The 20693-nt window shown below is 54.6% G+C and overlaps 2 protein-coding genes across 3 annotated transcripts in view; both read left to right on the top strand.

Moving 5' to 3' along the window:
* The window catches only part of SCARF1 (scavenger receptor class F member 1), a 41093-nt gene extending 33105 nt beyond the window's left edge, over positions 1-7988 (top strand). The window contains exons 17-22 of the mRNA XM_033171555.1: positions 709-833; positions 1875-2018; positions 2506-3439; positions 3620-3698; positions 6872-6936; positions 7472-7988. Coding sequence (XP_033027446.1) covers positions 709-833; positions 1875-2018; positions 2506-3439; positions 3620-3698; positions 6872-6936; positions 7472-7988 — 1864 coding nt within the window. The remainder of the gene's footprint in view (positions 1-708; positions 834-1874; positions 2019-2505; positions 3440-3619; positions 3699-6871; positions 6937-7471) is intronic.
* A 110-nt stretch (positions 7989-8098) lies between these two features.
* The window catches only part of SLC43A2 (solute carrier family 43 member 2), a 28136-nt gene continuing 15541 nt past the window's right edge, over positions 8099-20693 (top strand). The window contains exons 1-5 of one of the 2 annotated variants that reach the window (XM_033171567.1): positions 8099-8153; positions 11492-11724; positions 17122-17371; positions 18887-18942; positions 20227-20303. In XM_033171567.1, coding sequence (XP_033027458.1) covers positions 11565-11724; positions 17122-17371; positions 18887-18942; positions 20227-20303 — 543 coding nt within the window. In that variant the 5' untranslated portion in view covers positions 8099-8153; positions 11492-11564. Of the gene's footprint in view, positions 8154-11491; positions 11725-17121; positions 17372-18886; positions 18943-20226; positions 20304-20693 lie in introns of those variants that run through there. The other variant, XM_033171568.1, reaches the window with a different exon arrangement.

The following is a 20693-nucleotide window of genomic DNA, read 5'->3' as shown; positions in this document are numbered from 1 at the left end:
GGTGTGTGTGGAAGGGGGAGGCCATCTTGAGAAACAGTTAAGCCAGCCTCGTACTTAGAATAATGTGGACTAGAAACATGCTTTGTTTTCAAAGGAAGGCCTAGAGCACTTGTGCAAAGGGTCCTAGTGGCACCTTCAGCTTAAAAGGTCTAGGTTGCTGGCGAAAAGACCCTTCTCTGCCAGGGATTCTGGAGAGCTGCCAGTCAGAGCAGGCAATACTCATCTTCTAGAAGATGGAGTACAAGGCAGCTGTCTGTGCTGTAAGACAAGGACCACAACTCAGTGGTGCAGAGCGCCTGCTGCGCATGCAGAATGTTCAGTTCCAATGGCCCCTCCAAGCAGGGCTGAGAGATGCCCTTGTATGATCCCTGGAGAGCCGCTGCTCCCATTAGAGATCCAGGGGAGATCTGCCATACTGATTTCTGACATGCTGGTGGTATTCCACGAATCCTAAACTGTTGAGAGGAGCATCTGGTCCTGTGAGCCAGAGCCTACAGACAGGCTGACCACCTCAGAGACTGAGAGCTGGGTCAGAAACCACACCTGGAGCTGGAAAAGAGGCTGCCGAGTGACTTTTTTCCAGCTGCACTCCCTGTCCCCCAGCACCAGGAGAGCGGCCCCCACCTGTGCACAGGAAACGGGGGGGGGGGGGAATATGTGGAAGGCTTTTGCCCCTGCTTGTCATTTGCACAATTGCTCCCTCCCCAGGTCGGCAGCCGCGGAGGGAGATCCCATCTCTCGCGTGAAGCACCACGTTCTGGGGACGTTGGCCAACCTCAGCCCCGCCTTGCCCTGCTTCTCCTTGGGGGGCTACAAGCTCCCACGTGTGACAGGTGAGATGTAGCCGGGGGCTGCCTTGTGACCGGCTTCGTCCGGCTTCTTGGCCTCCTGGTGCCCCTTGGAAGTAAGAAAGGGTCACACAGCTCAGGGACAGGACACCTGCTTTGCATGCAGAAGGTCCTGGGTTCAATCCCTGTCGGAGTAGCCAGGTGAGGATGATGGGAACGTCCCCTGCCTGAAACTCTGGAGGGCAGCTGGCAGCCAGCATTCTTCAACCTGGAGTCTCAAGAAGCTGCTGGACTACAAAACACATCATCCTTGGCTAAGCTACTTGTGGATGATGGGAGTTGTAGTCCCAACGGAGGCCCAGAGGTGAACAGCATTGGTGTAGGCAATACTGAGCCAAGTGTATACTTAGTAGAAGGCAGTTTCAACTTGACAGTGGAGAGCTCCCCCCCCCCACTTGCTGTCCTAAGAGCTGGGGCAAGTGTGCCTGAGCTGAGCTACTGCAGAGCAATGGCAACCCCCCCCCCCCAAGATCTGTGGGGCAACAAAGCCTGGGAAGGAGAATGGGTGGGTGCTGAGCAAAGGCCTGTGGTTTAGAGATCCAGGATTTGGGAACCTTCCTGTTGTGTCTTGCTCTAAACTCTCGTTGATTTATTATTTATTTTATAAAATTTATACCCCGGCTTGATTGCAAGAAGAGAAAACCCGCAAAGCACTTTACTAAATGGATAAAACAATAAAATTATCAATACACAAAGCTAACAACTTGAATTTAAATCTTTGTAAAAAGTTGTCATAACGATAGACTAAAAACAGGTTAAAACTGGCACCAGCATTTCTAAGCATCTGGACAGGCTCTGCCTAAACAAAAATGCTTTTAGCAGGTGCCAGAAACAGTACAGTGAAGGCACCTGGCTGACATCAAGAGGCAGGGAGTTCCAGAGGGCGGGCGCTGCCATACTAAAGGAGTGAGTTGGGTGGTAGCTGTTAGTGGTGCCAGTTCTGCAGATCCAAACTCTTGCACTCCCCTTCCCCGCCTTGGGGTTTCTTTCTCTCTCCCTCTCTCTCCCCCCCCTCGCTTTGGGCAGTCTCCCACCATGACGCCGAGATCCCCTTCAACCCCAGCTTCATTGAGCCCCTGTCAGCCGCCTGGCCTTCGGACAGCTCCTTCTCCTCCTCCTCCTTCGACACAGATGACGACCATGAGGACCCAGCCCCCCCACCCCAGGAAGGTAGGGCTGTGGGTGTTGCTCCCTTCACCCCATTGGCCTCCCTTGAAGGCTGCTGAGGTCGGGGGGGGGGCCACGGTGTGGCACAGTTCACTTGCCAAGACCCCGGCTACTGAGTCCCATGCTCAGACACAATGAAATGGTCTCCGGCAGTGGGTTGGAAACCTTTGCTGGCCCAGATGGGGACATTTGGGTTTGGGGGGGAGGGGGCCACCCCTCTAAATCGCCTCCCTGACCCCCAGGTCAGCCCCCCTCACTCACAAAGACAAGGCACACACACACACAAAAATACAAACATTGATCTTACAAGGGATCTGGGTAAAAGCTGAGCCCCACACCCAGGGTTTTTTTTCCAGCTGGAACTCACCAGAACTCAGTCCCAGCTCCTCTCAAGCGGGGGCGATTGCCATTCTAAGAGAACAAGGGTGACGTTCACAGTGATTTCCGGCACCTCTTTTTCTAGAAAAATAAAACTGCCCGCACCCCTATCTTTCAGCGGCCGGTGCTGAGCACCAGCCAGGATTCCCCCCGGAGGAGCCAGCCTTGAACACGGAGCCCTTCGCCATTCCCCGCACCTCCAGCATTGCCAAGGCCAAGCGCCCCTCCGTCTCCTTTGCCGAAGGTACCCGGTTCATCTCTCAGAGCCCCAGGGGTTCCACGGAGGCCCTGAACCCCACCTGGAAGGCCAAGACCCCCTGGGCCTCAGTCCGAGCCCCCTCCTTGCAGCAGCCCACAGCGGACCCTGCTGGGCAGGACGGCCTCCCTGCGATCGCCGATTCACCGGGGGGATGCTACGAGAACGTGGAGGCCGCTGGTAGGGAGGAAGGGAGCCACAGACCCTGCTCCTCCACCTCATCCACGCAGAGGAGCAGCTCTGGGGGCCACAGGAAGCGGGGGAACAGCTCCCGGCACGTGGCCCAAAGAGTGGAAGCCCTGGAGGCCGCCTCCAAAGCCCAGGCCAAGGGCCCAAGCGTCACCACCATCTACGTGACCGTGGGCAAAGCGGGGGGCGAGGGGCCAGTGCAAGCTGTCCTGCAGCGGCTGGGGAGCCTGCAGAGGGCCAAGCAGCTGCCCAGGGAGGAGCCGCAGCAGCAGCGGCCAAGGAGAAGGAGCCTGGAGGGCTTCCTCCAGAAGCCGCCGCGGAGGAGAGCGCTGCTGGATTCCGAGGGGGACGCCAGGAGGCTGCTGCCCCAAGGTGGGACTGGCCAGGAGGCTGCCCCCATGCTCTGTGCTGAAGCCAGCACCCCGGAGGAGGAGGAGGCTGAGGCCCAGGGCTTCCCCAGTTGGCCAGGAGCTCCTACTGGTGGAGAGAGCGGCGGCGGCGGCTGCAGCAGCAGCAACAGCGAGTCACTCAGCAGCCACAGCCAGGCTGAGGTGGCAGCTGGAGGAGACACCTTGCTGGAGAAGGAGGACCAGGAGCCAAAGTATGAGAATGTCTCTGGGTGGTCTAGCTCTCCGTAGGCACCTAGAACCTACCCCACCCCAAAGAACTTCAGGGAAGCCACTTGGAGGAGAGCCAGCCACAGAAAAGGCCATGTCCTTGGGGGGGGGGCTGGGAAAGGGGCCCGTGGCTCCACCTGATGCTCCTTTCCTGCACCCGGCAGAAATCTGCCATATGGCAACTCGAACAAGGGGCCAGGGGAGTCCAAGGAGCAGCTCTTTGCTCAGGCTGCTGATTCTCAAGTACCAGCTTTCGAATGAACTTCTGCGTATCTGCTTGTCTGTTTTAATTTGCAGGCGTCGTCTGGTTTTGCTGTATTGGGTTGCCATGCGGTTTTATAATATTGAACTTTCTTGCAGTCAATTTGGTGAAAGGCTGATTTAAAGTAACACAGATAAAAGGAGGGTAGCCGTGTTGGTCTGCCATAGTCAAAACAAAATAGAAAATTCTTTCCAGTAGCACCTTAGAGACCAACTGAGTTTGTTCTTGGTATGAGCTTTCGTGTGCATGCACACTTCTTCAGATACAAAATGCACACGAAAGCTCATACCAAGAACAAACTCAGTTGGTCTCTAAGGTGCTACTGGAAAGAATTTTCTATTTTGTTTTGACAGATAAAAGGAGTGGCACATGCATGCACAAACCCTTTCCACCCCTTTGCGCCAATCCCTGGTTTTTATCCTGAGTTCCTCACAGGCCTTATAACCTAACAACTGCTGGAAACTCCCCTGGGACCTTGCTCTCCTCCAATATCACACACCTAAAGTGGCTGGGAAGCCCCTCTGGCTCACCTGCAGTCTCTTCAGTCACCCATGAAATACTTACCTTTGCGAAGAGCCCCTGCACAGACATCCTCCTGAACTCTGAATTCTCCCAGAACTGACCTCTATGAAGCTAAGCCAAGTTTCTTCATGTCCTTAATACACGGAGAATACCGGATCTCTCCTGATTTCCCTGGTGGGGAATGTTTATGCTTCCCTGACAGAGGATATTCTGAGCATCATGGTGCCGGTTTTGGTGTGGATGCTCCACAGTCCTGGATGGGACCACTGTAAGGAAGATGAGCAGGGGATGTACCTGGAATCAAAACCAGATTATTACTATTATTGATTAGTATTATATTATTTCCACTTAAAAGAGATTTATTAGCTGCTGTGCAGCTGGAACCCTGACAGCAGCATACAAGAAGTCAAAAGCAAATGTAAAAACAGGATAGTACAACACACAGACCAACAGTAAAACTGGGCAGTGATAAAATTCAGTCATAAAAATGTAAAACTAACAAGTTTTAAAAGTCTGGGGTGAACAAACAGACATTTTTGCAGCTGGTTCCAAGAGCAAAAGCAAAGTGGAGTGGGGGGGGGCAAGACTAAGAAGACCCTTTCTGAAGTCACTGCACAATAATTATAGTATCAGTTTAAGTATCCTGGCCACCTATGCCAATGGTGCTTTGAAATGCAGAAGCTGTAGAAATTGGAGTTCTTGGTAATACCCAGAAGTCAAAAATTAAAGAATCCAAGAACTCTGGCCAGGCGGGAGATCAATTTTAAAATCTTCAAACAGTTTTATTTGAAGCAAATAGAAGCAAATTCCAGTTGAAATAAATTCCAGAACAAGGCCCTGTTTCGCTAATTCTTCCTCAGCTAGAATTAGCGAAACAGGGCCTTGCCCTGGAATTTATTTCGACTGGAATTTGCTTCTATATTCATAAAACTGTTTGAAGACTTGATCTCCTGCCTGGCCAGAGTTCTTGGATTCTTTAATTTTTGACTTTTGAAATGCAGAAGCGGCACTTTGGGTTGCACTCATGACTGGCTCAAGAGTCAGCACAATTGTGTGGAAGAGATGCCGTCATGCCCAGTCCCAGTTGCAAAACACTGCTGCATTTTGCTCTTAATTGTAAAGCGCTCTCCCAAAATATTTCCAGAGCGAGGGTAGCTGTGGCCACAAGGGGGTGCTGCTGCCACTGGCAACAGACCAGCCTCACCCGGCATAGGATTGGGCACCTAATAGCTCCCACAAAGTCTGCTAATCTGACTGGGGGAGTGCGACACCACCCAGATCACGTTGGACACTGGCTACCATGGAACCACCTCCCCACAGCACCACTGCCTTGGATTCTGTGCCTTCTTTAGCGACCCCTCGTAGCCAAATAAGATTGACTTCCATGAACACAGGTCTTAACAGTGAGTCCCTAAGTGACTGTGGAGGCCAATTCTGGATCCACACGTCCTTCCACAGTGGGGACATTGGTTTCCGGGCGGGAGTTGATCATGGTGTGGATTTGCCAAGCGTGCCTTCCACTTAGCACGTTTCTCCCTTGTGTCCTGAGTTCGAGTGTCTTCAAAGCCCATGACACCTTTGGGTAAAGGCTGTTCTCCAACTGGAGCGCTCGCAGGCCAATGTTTCCCAGTTGTCGGTGTTTATACTACATTTTTGTCTTTAAACCTCTTTTGTTGACCACCAGCATTACGCTTTCCATTTTAAAGTTTGGAATAGAGTAGTTGCTTTGGAAGACGATAATCAGACATCTGAACAACATGACCAGTCCAATGAAGTAGACGTTGAAGAATCCTTGCTTCGACACGGGTGATCTTTGCTTCTTCCAGTACACTGGCATTAGATCATCTGTCTTCCCAGGTGATGTGTAAAAATTTTTGGAGACGCTGTTGATGGAATCTTTTGAGGAGTTGGAAATGGCGTTTATAAGTAGTCCATGTTTCACAAGTGTACGGTAAAGATGGTAGTACTAACATGTCAGGATGGAGCTGAGCATCATACATTAGCCTTGAAGGCAAGACTTTGTGCATGGAGCCAGGCCTTTTGTGGGTAGAGGTCAGCCTGCAAGTTGGCTGTGCAGAGACGCTTCTCTCCTTGCAGTGCCCTGAGACTAAGAGTGGAGGAGGACACTTTGCCAATTAGGTTGGTTCACCTGTCACTGCGAAGGATCAGTTACAGGTGGGTAGCCGTGTTGGTCTGCCATAGTCGAAACAAAATAGAAAATTCTTTCCAGTAGCACCTTAGAGACCAACTGAGTTTGTTCTTGGTATGAGCTTTCGTGTGTGTATCTGAAGAAGTGTGCATGCACACGAAAGCTCATACCAAGAACAAACTCAGTTGGTCTCCAAGGTGCTACTGGAAAGAATTTTCTATTTTGTTTCGACTGCAAAGGATGTTTCAGAGTGTCAAGCAAGGCCTTCACCCCCCCAACTCTTCCCATTTGTGCAAAGGGAAAAATTAAACCCATCTGACTGGGTTGTCCCAGCCACTCTGAAAGACTTCCTCCCACTTTTTCTCCTGGCTGCTGAAAAAGGCTGCCTATCTCTGCTAAAAGTACCAGGAGTTTCGCAGCAGGCAGGCAGGAAGAGCCCTTTGGCTGTGGGCTGAGCAGCTCTTTCTGCCTCGTGACCCCCAGTGGCCACCCCAGCAGCTTGGAGGACAGCCCCTTCAAGCTCATGCCAACCGGAGCTTGGCATGGAGGTGGGCAGGGGGGGCACCAAACCCAGAGGCCCACCCCCACCCCTTGCATAAGCACAAACTATGATTGGGGGGCAAGGAGGGGCCGCACCTTTGCAGCCTTTCCAGGGGACACCCAAAGAGCAGCGTTTCTTCAGTCGCAGGAATCCTTTGCTTTGCATCCCCGCAAGAAAGGCCGGCTGATCCTAGGAGCAAAAAGCAACGCAGTCACACAATGCTGGGCTCTACCAATCCCCTGCACTCAGAAGTTGGGGAGGGGGTCTTCTCCCGTGGCAGCCCCCAAGTGGCGGACCCCGCCCCATCATACAGCTTTTGGCGAATGCTGAAGACGCCCCCCTTTCCCCTGGCCTGTAAATTCCCCTGCATTTACAGCCCCCTGCGACTCCTGTCGTGGGAACCTGATTTAACTCTCTAGCCAATAAATGCAATGATATTGCTAATAATAATAATAACCATAACGAAAACAACCCCGCACTGGGTGGCCTGGTGCTGGTGGGGGGAGAGCCGTGGCAGCCGCCCCCAACTGTTCCATCCTCAGGGCAGGAGAGGGCCAGGGCTGCCCCAGGCAGGCAGGTCGCCCCCGGGTGAAGGCTGCCAAGAGGGAGCCGCCTGAAGCGGAGCCCGCGGGCGCCGCGCGACGAACCTCGAAGCCCTGGCCCGCCGCGGCTGCGCTGCTTCGCCTTCGCCTTCTCTCCCTCCTCCGCGAAGAAGCGAGCGGCTCTCTCGCGGCTGCATCATCCTACTCGCGAGGCGCCCGGTTTCCTCGGCCCCGAAAGAGGACCCCGCGCGCCGCTTCGCCTCCGCTCCCTCGCCGGCAGCGCGCAAAAGCCGGGCGCGCGCGCGGCAGCCAGGTGCGTCTGGAGCGGGCGGAGGGCCGGTTGCATCGCGGCGAGGCCCGCTTCCCCCGGCCCTCCGGGGCCGCGCCTGCCGGAGCACCAGCGGCCCGGCCTCGGCGGGAGAGCCACTCTGTGCATGGCCAGAGGCACCCTTTCCCGCGGGGTTGCCCGCGGCGAGTAGCGGAGCGAGCTCCCCATCTCCGGGCGGGCGCGGCCTGATTGGTCCCCGGCCTGTTTCTAGCTGCGCCGCCGCCAATCAGCGCCCCGCCTTGTTTTCCTCCGCCGGCCGCATAAAAGGCGCGGAGCCGCTGCCTGCCCGGCCCAGGAAAGCAGCGGCAGCGGCGCCGAGCGAGCGAGCGGAGGAACCGGAGCCCGGACGGGCAGGTGAGCGAGCGAGCGAGCGAGAGAGCGGCAGGAGGCCGGCTGCGCCCGGGGACGCGGAGAGGCGCTGCCCCAGCTTGCCCTCCCCGAGCCGGGCGCCGCGTCGCTCTCCTCCGGGGGATCCCGCGCGAGCCCGTCCGTCCTCCTGGCCGGGGACCCCAGAGCCCCCTCGCCGCGCTCTCCCCATCTCGCTTAGGGTCCGGGATGAGGAGGGACCCCCGTCCCGGACTCGACTTCCAGGCTGGGGACCCGGTGGGGCGCTGGGGGAGGACTGGCCTCGGCGGTCCGGGGGGTGGCCCTGCCCCCTAAGCAGCGTTTCTTGGGGGTTGTCCTGGGGGAATGGGGGTGCCCCCTTGTTTGCTAATGGAGAGGAGAGAGGAGACTTGCCAAGCGAGCATCTCTTTGGCGGGGTTGGGGGCATCGAGATCCTATCCGGGCGCCTCCCAAGCAGGACTGGAAGGCAGCAGCCTTCCCCTGATCAGGCATGTGATCTTCAGAGGTACACTGCCTTAGCACATGGAGGCTTTACTTAGTTATCCTGGCTGATTGCGCTCCATACATCTAGCTCCTGTCGAATTCATCTTATCTTGGCAGCTATTGCCGCATCTTGTGGTGGTGAGTTCCACAGTTTTTGTATGCTGTGTGTGAAGACGTCTTTTCTCTTGGCTTGTCCTAATCTCCTGCTCTTTTACCTTCATTTCCCTGAGGCAGGGAAAACTTTTATCTCTCCACACCATGGATAATCTTGCACACCTCTGTCATCTCTCTTCTGGTCTTTTCTCTAAACTAAAAAGACCCAAAATGTCAGCAGGCATTCCTCATAGGGGAGTCTGTCCATTTGCTGGACCAGTTTGGCAGCACTCTTCTGAACCTTTTCCAACACTGCAATTTCTTTCTTTCTTTCTTTCTTTCTTTCTTTCTTTCTTTCTTTCTTTCTTTCTTCAGATGTATGCAAAGGTATCATGAGTCAAAGGCAGTTATCTCTGCCTTCCCTAATAATTCCCCGTTTTTAACTGCAGCTGCACGCTGTGGTCTGGCTCTTTTTCTCTGCTTCTAAACAGTTGTCTCCGGGTGCAATTTGGATTGGGGCCATTTTGCTGTGTGGGGGGTGGTGGTGGTGGTGGGGTTTAACCTCTAGTGGTGCAGTTGGGTAATTTTAGACTCCTAACTTCATGGTCTTATGGGAGCCCCCCCCCCACAATTTAGGTAGCATCATGCATCACTTACCCTCAGAATTCTGCTGACTGGGCTTTGGGTTTCCAGTGCCCCACTGATTAACCCTCCCCACACTTTAAACCACCCACCTTCTTTGCTCCACAAGCTTCTGTTAGCTGTGGGGGGGGGGCGTGCTATGGATATTTCTTAAATGACCACAGCCAGTTCAGACCCCATCAGAATTTCACTCCCCACCCAACAAACTTGTACCACAGAGAACCACACTTGTCTTTGAAAGTCTATTTTGGAGAGATCCTTCTGGAGATCCTTGGAAATTCCTCTTTTTTTTTTAACCTCCCTGGATAATTTGGTGCCATCAGCAGCCTTGGCCACCTCTCTGTTCACCCCCAACTCCTGGTCGCATGTTAAAAAGCACAGCTCCCCATATTGGGTGGAAGAAAATCTCTGCCTGCCTGCAGGGGCTCATTTTCCATCGTTTTCACCCCTGTCTTCAGAAGTTGGTTTAGCACTGCTTTCAAAACTATTTTTACCTGTTTTTGTGATGTGTTCGTAAACTGTGTTGAAATGCATGTAAAAGTCAACCGACTTTTAAATTATAATTAAATAACCGTGATCCTTGGGCGACCCCCCCCCCAGCTTTCTTCCCCCTTCCATTGTGAGAACTCCCCATTTATTGTTCTTTCCAGTTGTTTATCTGGAAGAGGAACCTTCCTCTTAATCCTATCACTGCTGAGTTTACTTTGTGGATATGTTTTGGGAAGTCCAGGGGTATCATGTTTACTGGGTGACCCTTATCAATGTGCTTGTTGACACTTTAGAGAACACCCAGTGCTTGGCTTCGCTTTTGCAGGCGCTGCCAGGTAAGGTTTGCTCCTCCTCCTCCTCTCCAGGCCTGCAATTTCCTGGTCCTTTTAAAGTTTCCTTGGCTCCATTCCACTTTTCCAATACATACACTGCATATCTTTGCTAAAAGTTCACCTGTCCCGGGCGAACGCCCTTTGGCCCCACGGTCTGGCTTCTTAATTCATAACTTTCCACTGGAGTTTTCTGTCCCTTCTGCCTTGCCCTGCCTGTTGTTTCCTCCTCTGAGCCAAGAGAAAGGGAAAGGGCAACAGGTACAGGGTGAGGAGTCACTTACAAGGATCATGGCCTTGGACTGAGCCACCCACAGATCGCCCGACAGGGAGCCCCATGGAGATCCTTGGTCCTTAGTCCTGGGCAGGGGGGGGGCACCTGTGTCTGCCACCAAGTGCCCCCTCCTCTCCATCAAAAGGCTTCGGGGATTGAGAGCTTAACTGAGCTGGGGAGCTGCTCCCAGTGGCCCCACAGGTTTTCCCAAGGGGCTGCTTCTTGCAGCATTTCCGATTGGTTTTACTATAGTGATAGATGAGGGGTGGGTGGGTCCAGGGAGAGAGAGAATGAATTATTGTCATCTTTACTTTGGCTATGTATACCCTGCTTTTAAAATGCTTCCAAATTATGAGGGGTGGGGTGGGGAATTCACAACAGCACAACAAAACACAGATTGAAAATAAATCCCGTTAAACAAATATTAAAGAAGCGGAAAACGGCACCAGAGGAGACAGAGCGGAAGAAAGGATAGAAAAGCACATGTCTGATACGCCTGGGAGATGAGGGGGGAGGGAGGTTACCTGGAAGCCCCCCACCCCAATCCGCTTTCCCAGTCAGTCCTCCCCCACCCCAGGAGTTATCACCATAGAAATGATTTAGTCATCAGGACTTTTCAGGGTCTTGCTTCCCTTCTCTGCCTCTGGGGCTGGAGGATAACCCCACAAAAAAATTGCTTCCTTCTGCTGATTGTGGATTATGCTTAATTTTCAAAGCCCAAACTATTAAAACTTGACAGAACTTTGCATTCCCTGACCTAGAGTTTAACCCTGGGTCCCCCCCCCCCGTGATGTATTGCAATGGGGTGCTTCCCCCTCATTCTCTGCCCCCCCCAATGTAAGTGGCTATTAGTACTATTCATGGTGGCAGGGCAGGCGTGTGTGTTGAGGGTATTGTGTCTCCTTGGTCTTCCTCCTCTCACCACTTAGAGGTGGGATTGGGACCAGCCTCTTGGAGGAGGTGGCTGCTCCTGTGGCTCCAGACCCCTTGGGAGCTCTCCCGGGGCCAAAGCATTTATCGCTTTCTGTTTCTTGCAGTTTGGAGGAGCCCACGTGAAGAAGGCCCCGCTTGCCTCCCGCCGCCCTCGCCTTCGCCCTCCTCACCGGCGTCATGGCTCCCACTCTGGCCACAGCCCACAGGCGGCGCTGGTGGATGGCCTGCACGGCCGTGGTGGAAAACCTCTTCTTCTCTGCCGTCCTCCTGGGCTGGGGCTCCCTCCTCATCATGCTCAAGTCCGAGGGGTTCTACTCCTACTTGTGCCCCCCGCCAGGTAAGGGGAGAAGCGGCTTCCCAGCTCTCGTGCCCTTAGGCCACCAGGTTGGGTTTCTGGCCACAGCTGAACCTGCTTCCGTCCTCTGCATTTGCCAGGCAGGACTTGGGAACAAACATCCATTCCTGGCTGGCTGGAGCTGCTTCTCAACCGGCTCGACTGGACACAGCATTTGCAGGCCAGGCTGGAAGGTGGCCTGGGAAGGGTGTGTGTGTGTGTGTCTGTGCGTGTCCAAGTGCAGTGCTCTGTGCTGGATGTGGGGGGGGGAGAGTGAGCCACAGGCAGACCCTCTCTCTAAACTGAGTTTGGAAGGGTTTCCTTTAATCCCAGGTAGGCAGGAGTGGGTGGGTCACAGCAGTAGTAGCAGTGTCCCCTCAGCACCCCCACATGCCACATATTTTCCCCCTTCCTGAAGGAAAGATTTATCTCAGGTTTTGAGACTACAATTCCCATCATCCCTGACCACTGGTCCTGCTAGCTAGGGATCATGGGAGTTGTAGGCCAAAAACATCTGGAGGGCCGAGGTTGAGGAAGCCTGGTTTATCTGAAGCGGGGGAAGCCTATGGCTCTCCAGAGGCTGCTGAACTACAACTCCCATCAGCCCCAGTGTTGTAAGAATTATAGATATATAGATATATAATAATTGTTATTAATGTACCAAAACAAATAAGGCCACATGTCTGAAAAACAGCACAGGAAGACAGGCCTCACTCCATTTTGACTCCCAACTGACCAAGTGCTTCTTTTCCTCAGGAACAAAGGGGGGGTTGCCCCTCCAGGTACTCAGCAGCCCTCTGCCTGAGTGATAATCTCTGGCATCCTGATACCTGAGTGCCAGACAAAAGGGTGTGATTAACTTGGCTGAGATATAGGGAAATGTAAATATCTTTTGCTTCACTTGATGGGTTTTTGGTGGAGGGCAAGAGGAGGCAGGGGGGCAGGGTCCAAGATGCTCAGATCACTGCTAACAGACCCTCCCAGTTTGTGATGTATGGAGGGGTGGTCTTGAGCTGGAGGGGGGCAATTTCAAAAGTCTATATAGGAGCTTGCACGCCTTTATTGGAGGTCTTTTGCTTGCAAGACACCCTGCTGCAGCAGTTTCTAATAAAGGGCTACCGCCTTGCTTTGGGAGATTCTGTATCGTCTCTACTTATTCATAACTGCTTCTGAGAGGAGGGGAGCCCTACTAAGGCTCTCCCCCGGGTTCGTGGACTCCCTTCTGGGGTTGAACCTAATTTTTATGACACCAGTAAATGTGGCCAGTGGCGAGGAGAGCCCTCCTCTCAAGCCCTTGGGAGATTTGGCACCATGGGCCTCGGTTCATAGGCTGTGAGGCCCCCTTGCCCACTGGGCCAGTCACTGCCAGGAAATTGCCCCCACCCCCACCCCCAGGACTGAGTGGCCCCCAGGGCTGCACAGCAGGATCTCCTATCTCTCTATCTCTCTCTCTCTCTCTCTCTCTCTCTCTCTCTCTCTCTCTCTCTCTCTCTCTCTCTCTCCTCTTTCTCTCCAGCTGCCTTATCACTTGTGAGGCTGCTGGGGTGGGGAGGCCGGCTGCCTTTCTTAGCTTCCCAGGCTCTGCTCTAGGCACTTCCCTTGCAACATCTAATGATTAGCTTGTAAATGGATCTAGATGATTGCCAAAGATTAACAGCTGCAAGCGGAGTGGGGGGGGGAATGAAGCAAACACTGGAGCAACTAGGTGTTGTTGCTCCCCTCCTGCTAATGCTGGAGCAGACCTTACTGGCCAGGAGAGATTTAAAACCGCATCTTCTCCCTTGCGCTCCCCACCTTGGCGGCTTCACATATTTGCTGACAGCCTTAAAGCTTATCAGAAGACTTCTGCTAATCTGCAGGGGAAAAAATGCCTTGTGTTGCAATTGGAAAAAGGTGCTGCCATTTATTGCTCAGTAATGACCGAGGAGACATTTCCGGTATGGGGTGGTGGAGTTCAGTAGTTTTGGACTCTGGAATTAGTGGTCTTGTGCCCCTCCCTGTCTAGGGGACCTCAGGCCTAAGACAACCTTGCTGTGCCTGCTCCCCGCCCCCCCCCCGCCCCCTGCTCCTGCTACTGACTGGGCTCAGGCCCTGGTCTCTCTCCTGCCCCAAAGCCCTGCCTGCCCCTGATGGTGCCACGACTCCTGCAGGTGGCCTCCGATGATGAATCTAGTGGGGCAATCCTGCCTTTTGGACCAGGAGTTGAGTTGGTGGGCAGGCAAGCAGACTGGCCTTTTTTTGGGGGGGGAACCCCATCCGTCTTGTGCGCACGTCAGCCTTGCTATCTCAGGGCTGTCCTTGGTTTCCGTCCTTGGGAGCAACAGTTGTAAGAGGAGGCAGAAGTCGGGTAGAAGCTGGCAGCCTCCAGGGGCTCTTGCGGGTGCCCAGCATTGTGTGTGTGTGTGTGTCTCCTCTTTGTTGCTCCGTCTGGCTTGGTCAGGACTGCCCTTTGGACGCCAAGTCAATCTTTCACTGGCTCTGAAGAAATGCCCCATCCAGAGCCAGGCAGAGATTTGGTATGGAAAGCAAGAGGCCCAGGGCGGTCCCGCAAGGAGTGACTCTGCTCTGGGCTGGTTTCCTGGCTCTGCTGAGCTGCCCTCTGCGGCTTCTGCTGCTTCAGCTCCCGGAGGCAGGAAACTGGGCTCCCTCTGCCAGAAAAGAGAAACTGAGGTTGCTGAGTCAACGCAGCCAAGGCACAGGGCAGGAAGGGTGGAGTCCTGAGGGCGAGGGTCAAGGTGTGGTGGGGTCACAGCCAAAGGGAGCCCCATCCCTCAGCTGCGCCTCTTTTGGCTGTGTGGGGCTGTCCTGAAAGGCGCATGGCTCCTTGTGAGACCTCCAGCCTCTGCTGTGCCAGGTTGGACCATCCAGAATGGGTGCTGGCTCCTCCTCCTCACCCTCACCCCCAGAGGGGACCCTTCCCCCTTCTTCTACTTTGCCCCAGTCTTAATCGGTTGCTCCACTAACCCGTTGCCCTAGTAACCTGTTGAGCCAGCATCTTCTCCCTGCTGACTCTGCTTCCCTTATCTGCTTTTATCTGGGTGTCCAGGGCTGCTGCTGTTCCTGCTGTTTCCGCCTGCCTTCTCCTTCCAGAGTGGAGCTGAAGGCTGCAGCGGAGGGGAGAGGAGAGGAGGGTCTTTCTCTGTGCAAACCCTGTGTCTGCTCTCTCTCCCCCCTTCCCTCCCTGGGCAGGCAGGCAGGCGGCTGAGATCACCCTGTGCTCCTTCAGCTTCCTGGGTTAATGAATGTCAAAGAGGCAGACGCTGCCGGAGGCTGCAGCCTGGCCTGCCCGGATTGTGGCTGGGGGACATTCTGTTTGTGGGGTGGGGAGGGAGACGGCTGTTTGTTGATCCAGCCAGCTCTGGTTTATTGCCTTCTCGGCTTCCAGAGTCTCAGCGCTAAGCCCTCTGCATCACCTGCTACCTGAGATCCTCTTAACAGCAGGGTGATGGAGATTCAACATCCTGGCGCCTTCAGAATGCAAAGTGGGGAGCTTTTCATGGGGGGGACGACTCTGGTGTGTCCCCTCCCCAACCAGTATATTTTCCATTAAAGTCGGCCACTGGAACTTGGCTGTAACTTCTCCACCTGTTGTCATTATGTAAAAGAAGTCTGTGGTGGTTTGTGCTTGTGTGTAGCCTGAGTCACACCCACCCAGGACTCCTGGGGGAGCATGAGCAGCCGTTGGGCAGAGGGAACCCCTCTCTGGTGGACAGGGAGCCAGTTAAGTCACAATGGCTGTGCACTCCCACTCCTCCTGGAGACAGTGTGTAACACACCTGACTAATGCCTGTGGCTGGGAACCACGAGAGGGGCGATTTTGGGGCACCTGGCTGGACGCTGTCGGCCTCCTTGGGCCCGATCCAGCTGCTGCTCAGGGCTCTCCTTATGCTTTTACGCAGACAGTAGTAAATTAGTGGGTTGCAGGGAAAGAGGACTGAGGAGTAGAAACCCCCAAGGAGATTCCTGGTTGGGCCTGGGGCTAACCAATGAGGGTTAACAAGCCAGGGCTGAGCACGAATGTGGCACGACCAGTAAAAGACCAACAAAGGGCCCGGACTGGATTGGGTGGGATTAAAAATGGCAGCCAAGCTCCTGCACAAGTGGGGCCTGCAGCAAAATGTTGCTGCGTAGGGAGTGTTGCTGTTGAGACCCCCGCCTTGGCTGTGGGGCTGGGGCTGCTGGAAACAGGCCCAGCCCTCTCCGGAGAGCTGTCCCCACCACCCTAGGTTGGCCCGCAGGTTCTTGGGCTGAGTATCCTCCGTGCCCTCGATGCCCTCAGGGCCGTGCCAGGTAGGAGTGCCTGTCACCTGAGCCGGGGCTTCTCAAGGGCACGGCAGAGCGTCCCCTGCTGAGATGTGTGTTTCCACTACAAACAGTCCCCTGTTTGTGGTGAGGCAGCTGCTCCTGCAAAGCCAGCCCTGCGCTCAACTGGTAACTGGTGTGACTGAGCTGCAGCCGAGGGAGCTCAGGTCACGGGCAGCCTCCAACTGGCAGCCCCCCTCCCTTGCCAGTGGCTGCTGTGGTTTTCTCTTAACCCCCTCCCCCCGTTGGCAGAGTCTGTCCTTCTCCCTCCACCTGTTTCCTGCCTCTCCTTCTCGGTCAGGAGGACCCTCCCCCCCCACCCTGCATGCTTGAGCTGCTCTGTGGGTGCCCAGGTGAGGGAGCGTGTCTGAGTTTAGTTAATATTTGCACAGAGCCATTGGCAATAGAGGCCTTCCTCTTTGGGGTGGGGGGAAAGGGGGGTGGGCATTGGCCAGCTGTTGGGTGTGAAATGCTTCTGAGCAAGGGGTGTGTGTGTGTGTGTGTGTGTTGTGGTCCTCTGAGCTCACAGCTGCAGCAGCAGCACTTCCCAGATTGGGTCATTGAACAGAGTCTGTCCGTATTGCTCAGTATTTCCCACACTGGCCGGCAGCAGCTTCCCACAGCTGCAGGCAGAGAAGGGTCTCTTGCTTGGGGAAGGGCTGTAGCTCAGGGGCAGCAGGTGGTCCTGGGTTCAATCCCCGCCGACGTCCCCAGGTAGGGCTGGGAAAGATTCCCTGGAAAGCTGCTGCCAGCCAGTGTAGACAGCACAGAACTCGAATGACCAAGGGTCCGACTTTGTATAAGGCCTCTAGCTCCCTGTGTTCCTGGTCCTTTGGAAGATTGCCTGTCAAGCAGATGTTCTGCCACTGAGCTCTGGCCCCTCTATATATTCCTGGAGAGCCTTTGCTGCCGGTCCGTGCAGGCAACATTGAGCCAGATGGATCACTGGATAGCTTCCTGCTCCTAATGGAGCCAGTTCTGGCCACTGGAGGTTTTCTGCTACAGCTGCCCTGTTAGTCCCGAAGACTCCTGAGAGGCCGACCTTCTTTTTGCGATGGCTGCTGCCGCCTGGGCTGACCCCCCCTCATCTCCCTCCAGAGAACTCCACCAGCTCGGCGCACACCAGTCCTGCCAACTCCTCCCTGGCGATGGGCAACCGGACGGTGGCGGCGGCCTTGGCGGCCCCGGAGCCTGAGGTGCGCATGAACGGCTGGCTGATCTGCAAGGAGCAGGACGAGATGCTGAACCTAGCCTTCACCGTGGGCTCCTTCCTGCTCAGCGCCATCACCCTGCCCCTGGGCATCGTCATGGACAAGTACGGCCCCCGCAAGCTGCGGCTGCTAGGAAGGTGAGCCAGGGGGCTATTGGGTTCCTGAGCAGGGGTCTTGCGGTGGTTCCTCCCCCCCCCCCCGGGCATCAGACCATGCCTGCTGGACCCAGGCTGGAGGTTTCCTGAATCGAAGCAGAACTGGTCCTTAGGGTGTGTTTGTGTGTGTTTGTAACAAAATAGAAAATTCTTTCCAGTAGCACCTTAGAGACCAACTGAGTTTGTTCTTGGTATGAGCTTTCGTGTGCATGCACACGAAAGCTCATACCAAGAACAAACTCAGTTGGTCTCTAAGGTGCTACTGGAAAGAATTTTCTATTTTGTTTCGACTATGGCAGACCAACACGGCTACCCACCTGTGTGTGTTTGTGTTTGTGTTTGTGTGTGTTTTCCCTTCTCTGAGCCTTTGTTTCCCCCCCAACTGCAGGAGGCAGCGACAGCCAGCAACTGGGATGGTTTTAGAGGAGGATAAGGCAAATTTGGGCAGGAATGTCTGCTATCCAGTGGCGACTGTGGCTGTGTGTTCCCTTCCGCTGTCTGAGGCTGTCTGCCTCTGAGTACCAGTTGCTAGGAGTCACTTTTGCACTAAAGCCCTGTTTTGGGGCTTCTGTTGGGGCTGCCTGGATGGTCCCTTTGAGGACAGGATGTGACCAGGTGGGTCCCCTTTGGCCTGATCCAGCTGCTTCTGACGTTCTTATGAGTGCCTAAGGATCACTCATAAAGAGAACATAAAGAGCAGCCTGCAGGATCAGGCCCATGGCCCACCCAGCCCAGCATCTTGCTCTCTCAGGGACCGACCCACTGCCTGCGAGAGTCCCACAAACAGCCTTTGTGCACCAGAATTGGTATTTGGAAGCAGGGCTGCCAGGTCTAGCACCTGGGACTCCTGATTTTTTTGGGGGTGGGGGGTGGGATTAAAGGCAAAGAGCAGAGCTCTTGAGATTCCTAAGTAGCCTGGGGTGGGTGGGGGGAGAAGCACCATCGCAGCTTGGTCTGTAGAGTCCTGCTCATCTCCAGGCTGTGGGAAGCTCCACTTGCTGTTGTCTGCAGGTCAGGCTGCTCTTAAAAGCACAGGAGCAAACCAGTGGTGAAAAGTTGGCCTCCTGCTTTGCAGCAGAGGAAGGGGGAGCGTCCTTCTCTCCTGGGGGTGAACCTGCAAACAGGCCAGCCTCCCCCAACCTTGTGTCCTCCAGGTGTTGCTGGACTCAGCTGGCACCACCACTCCCCCCCCCCCTTTGCCTTGTGTGTCGGCCTGTGGGGCTCCCCATGTTCTGCAAGTTTGGCATTTGCCCTGATCCAGCACAGATGTCTTGGAAAGCAGACCAGAGAGGAAGAGGGGAAGGGGAATGAGGGGCAAAGAACGAAGGCTGTGTCAATCCGTCTTCCTGTTTCAGCCTCCATTAATTGGGGGGGAATCAGAAAAAGTGACCAAGGTAGGAAAACCATACCTGCTGGCTTGGGGTGTCCCTGCACTAAGACAGACATGCCCCCCACCCCATCAATCCTTCTCATAAGTTGCCTCTTTCTCCATTGCAGCGCCTGTTTCTCTGTCTCCTGTGTCATGATCGCCTATGGAGCCAGCAACCCGGACTGTAAGTCGCCTAGTGGTTTGCGGGGGACGGGGATGGGACCGGGACCCTGTCTCTAGGGGAGGGGGAGGCTGTTGTGGGCCAGGGGCTGTCGGGTGGGGTGGGGGCTTGTGCCCAGTCCTGCTCAGCCATGGCACTCCTGCCTCCAACCTGGACTCCACCTTCTGTGGCCTTGGCTGTCTTTGGGTGGCATCCTCATGTGAGAATCCAAGCTGGTTAAGAGCATGTCTGAATCGAGGGTGAGCAGCCTGCAGTTCTCCTGACGCTTCCAAACTACAGCTCCCATCTTCCCTGGGCATTGGCCATCCTGAGTGAGGCTGATTGGACAGAATTCAGCCATGTTTGGAGGGTGAAAAGCCCACCCCCCACCCCCGCTGCCTTGGCCTTAAATGATCAGACATGGCAGCAGCTGAGAGCGGAGGGGTTTTCATTCTCCAGCTATGTGAGGAAGGGCACATCTACCAGGGGTCCAGTCCTGGGCATCTCCTGTGAAAGGGGCAAGAGAGGCCCCTGCCTGAAAGCTAGGGGGGGCTATAGGTCTGTGGGGAGAGCCCTCGCCTTGCAGCACAGGAGGTCTCTGGTTCTAGCCCCGGCAGCCGCCTCTGCGGTTACAGAAGGACCAGGTGACTGCAGCTGTTGGCATCAGAAAGACCCCAGAGAAACTGCTGCTGGTCTGGGCAGATGCACAGCTACATGGGCCTGCAGTAAAAGGCAGCTCTGCTCATGTTCTCATTTAATAATAATAATAATAATAATAATAATAATAATAATAATAATAATAATAAAAATAATAATAAAATTTTATTTATACCCCGCCCTTCCCAGCCAAAAACCAGGCTCAGGGCAGCTAACACTAATTAAAATCACAGCAAAACATAAAAACAATCAATTTAAAATACAGATTAAAATACAAATTTAAAAATTCAAAATTAAAACTGCAGTCTCATTTTCAAATAGCCCACCAATAAAAGAATGAAGCATAACTATCAAACAGAAACCAACCCACAAGGACTAGAATCTTCACTATCTCTTTGGGGAAAGGACCCCACAGCTCAGTGGCAGGGCAGAGGGTCCTGAGTTCAGTCCCTGGAAGAACGGCCCGTTGCAAAAGGAATCTCGGCACTCTGCGTGTGGGATGGAGCTGGGGGGCTGGCAGGGCCGGCCCCCTCCCTCTTTCGCAAAGCTGGGGCTGAGCTAGAAAGCCGTTGGTGCCTTTTAGGGGGTTTTGCTGGTGGGTCTGCTGCCCCACTGACGACCTCTACCCTCCCTCCTTCCTTCCCTCCTCAGCTCTGTCGGTGCTGATCTTCATCTCCCTGGCGCTGAACGGCTTTGGGGGGATGTGCATGACCTTTACTTCGCTCACGGTAAGTGCAGAGAGAGTGCGCTGGGAGGACGGGAGGGGCTCCCTTGTCCTGGCAGCTGGTGCCCCCTCACCCCAGACTCCCTGCCTGGCCTCCCCTTCACCCCCCATCCTTTCAGGGACCTCAAAATGGGAAGAGCGAATGAATCTGCCTCATTGAGGAAGTGGAGGCAACTGGTGCCCAGGGCTGTTTCCCCCGCTTGTCTTCAAGGCTTCACTTCCTTCTCCCGAATCTTGCGCATTCTCAGGCTCCCCTCCCCCCTCCCACCCGTGGTTTTGTTGCACCAAAGTCTCTTGGAAATGAAGATGTGGTTGCACACTCCCAAGCGGTCCCCTTCCCTAAACTGGGTTGAGAACAGGAACGGGCTGCCAGGTTGGTTCTGTGTTCCCAAAT

The sequence above is a fragment of the Lacerta agilis genome, chromosome 15 (assembly GCF_009819535.1).
Source record: "Lacerta agilis isolate rLacAgi1 chromosome 15, rLacAgi1.pri, whole genome shotgun sequence".
Taxonomy (NCBI): Eukaryota; Metazoa; Chordata; class Lepidosauria; order Squamata; family Lacertidae; genus Lacerta; species Lacerta agilis.
This window is presented reverse-complemented; position numbering and strand designations above follow the sequence as displayed.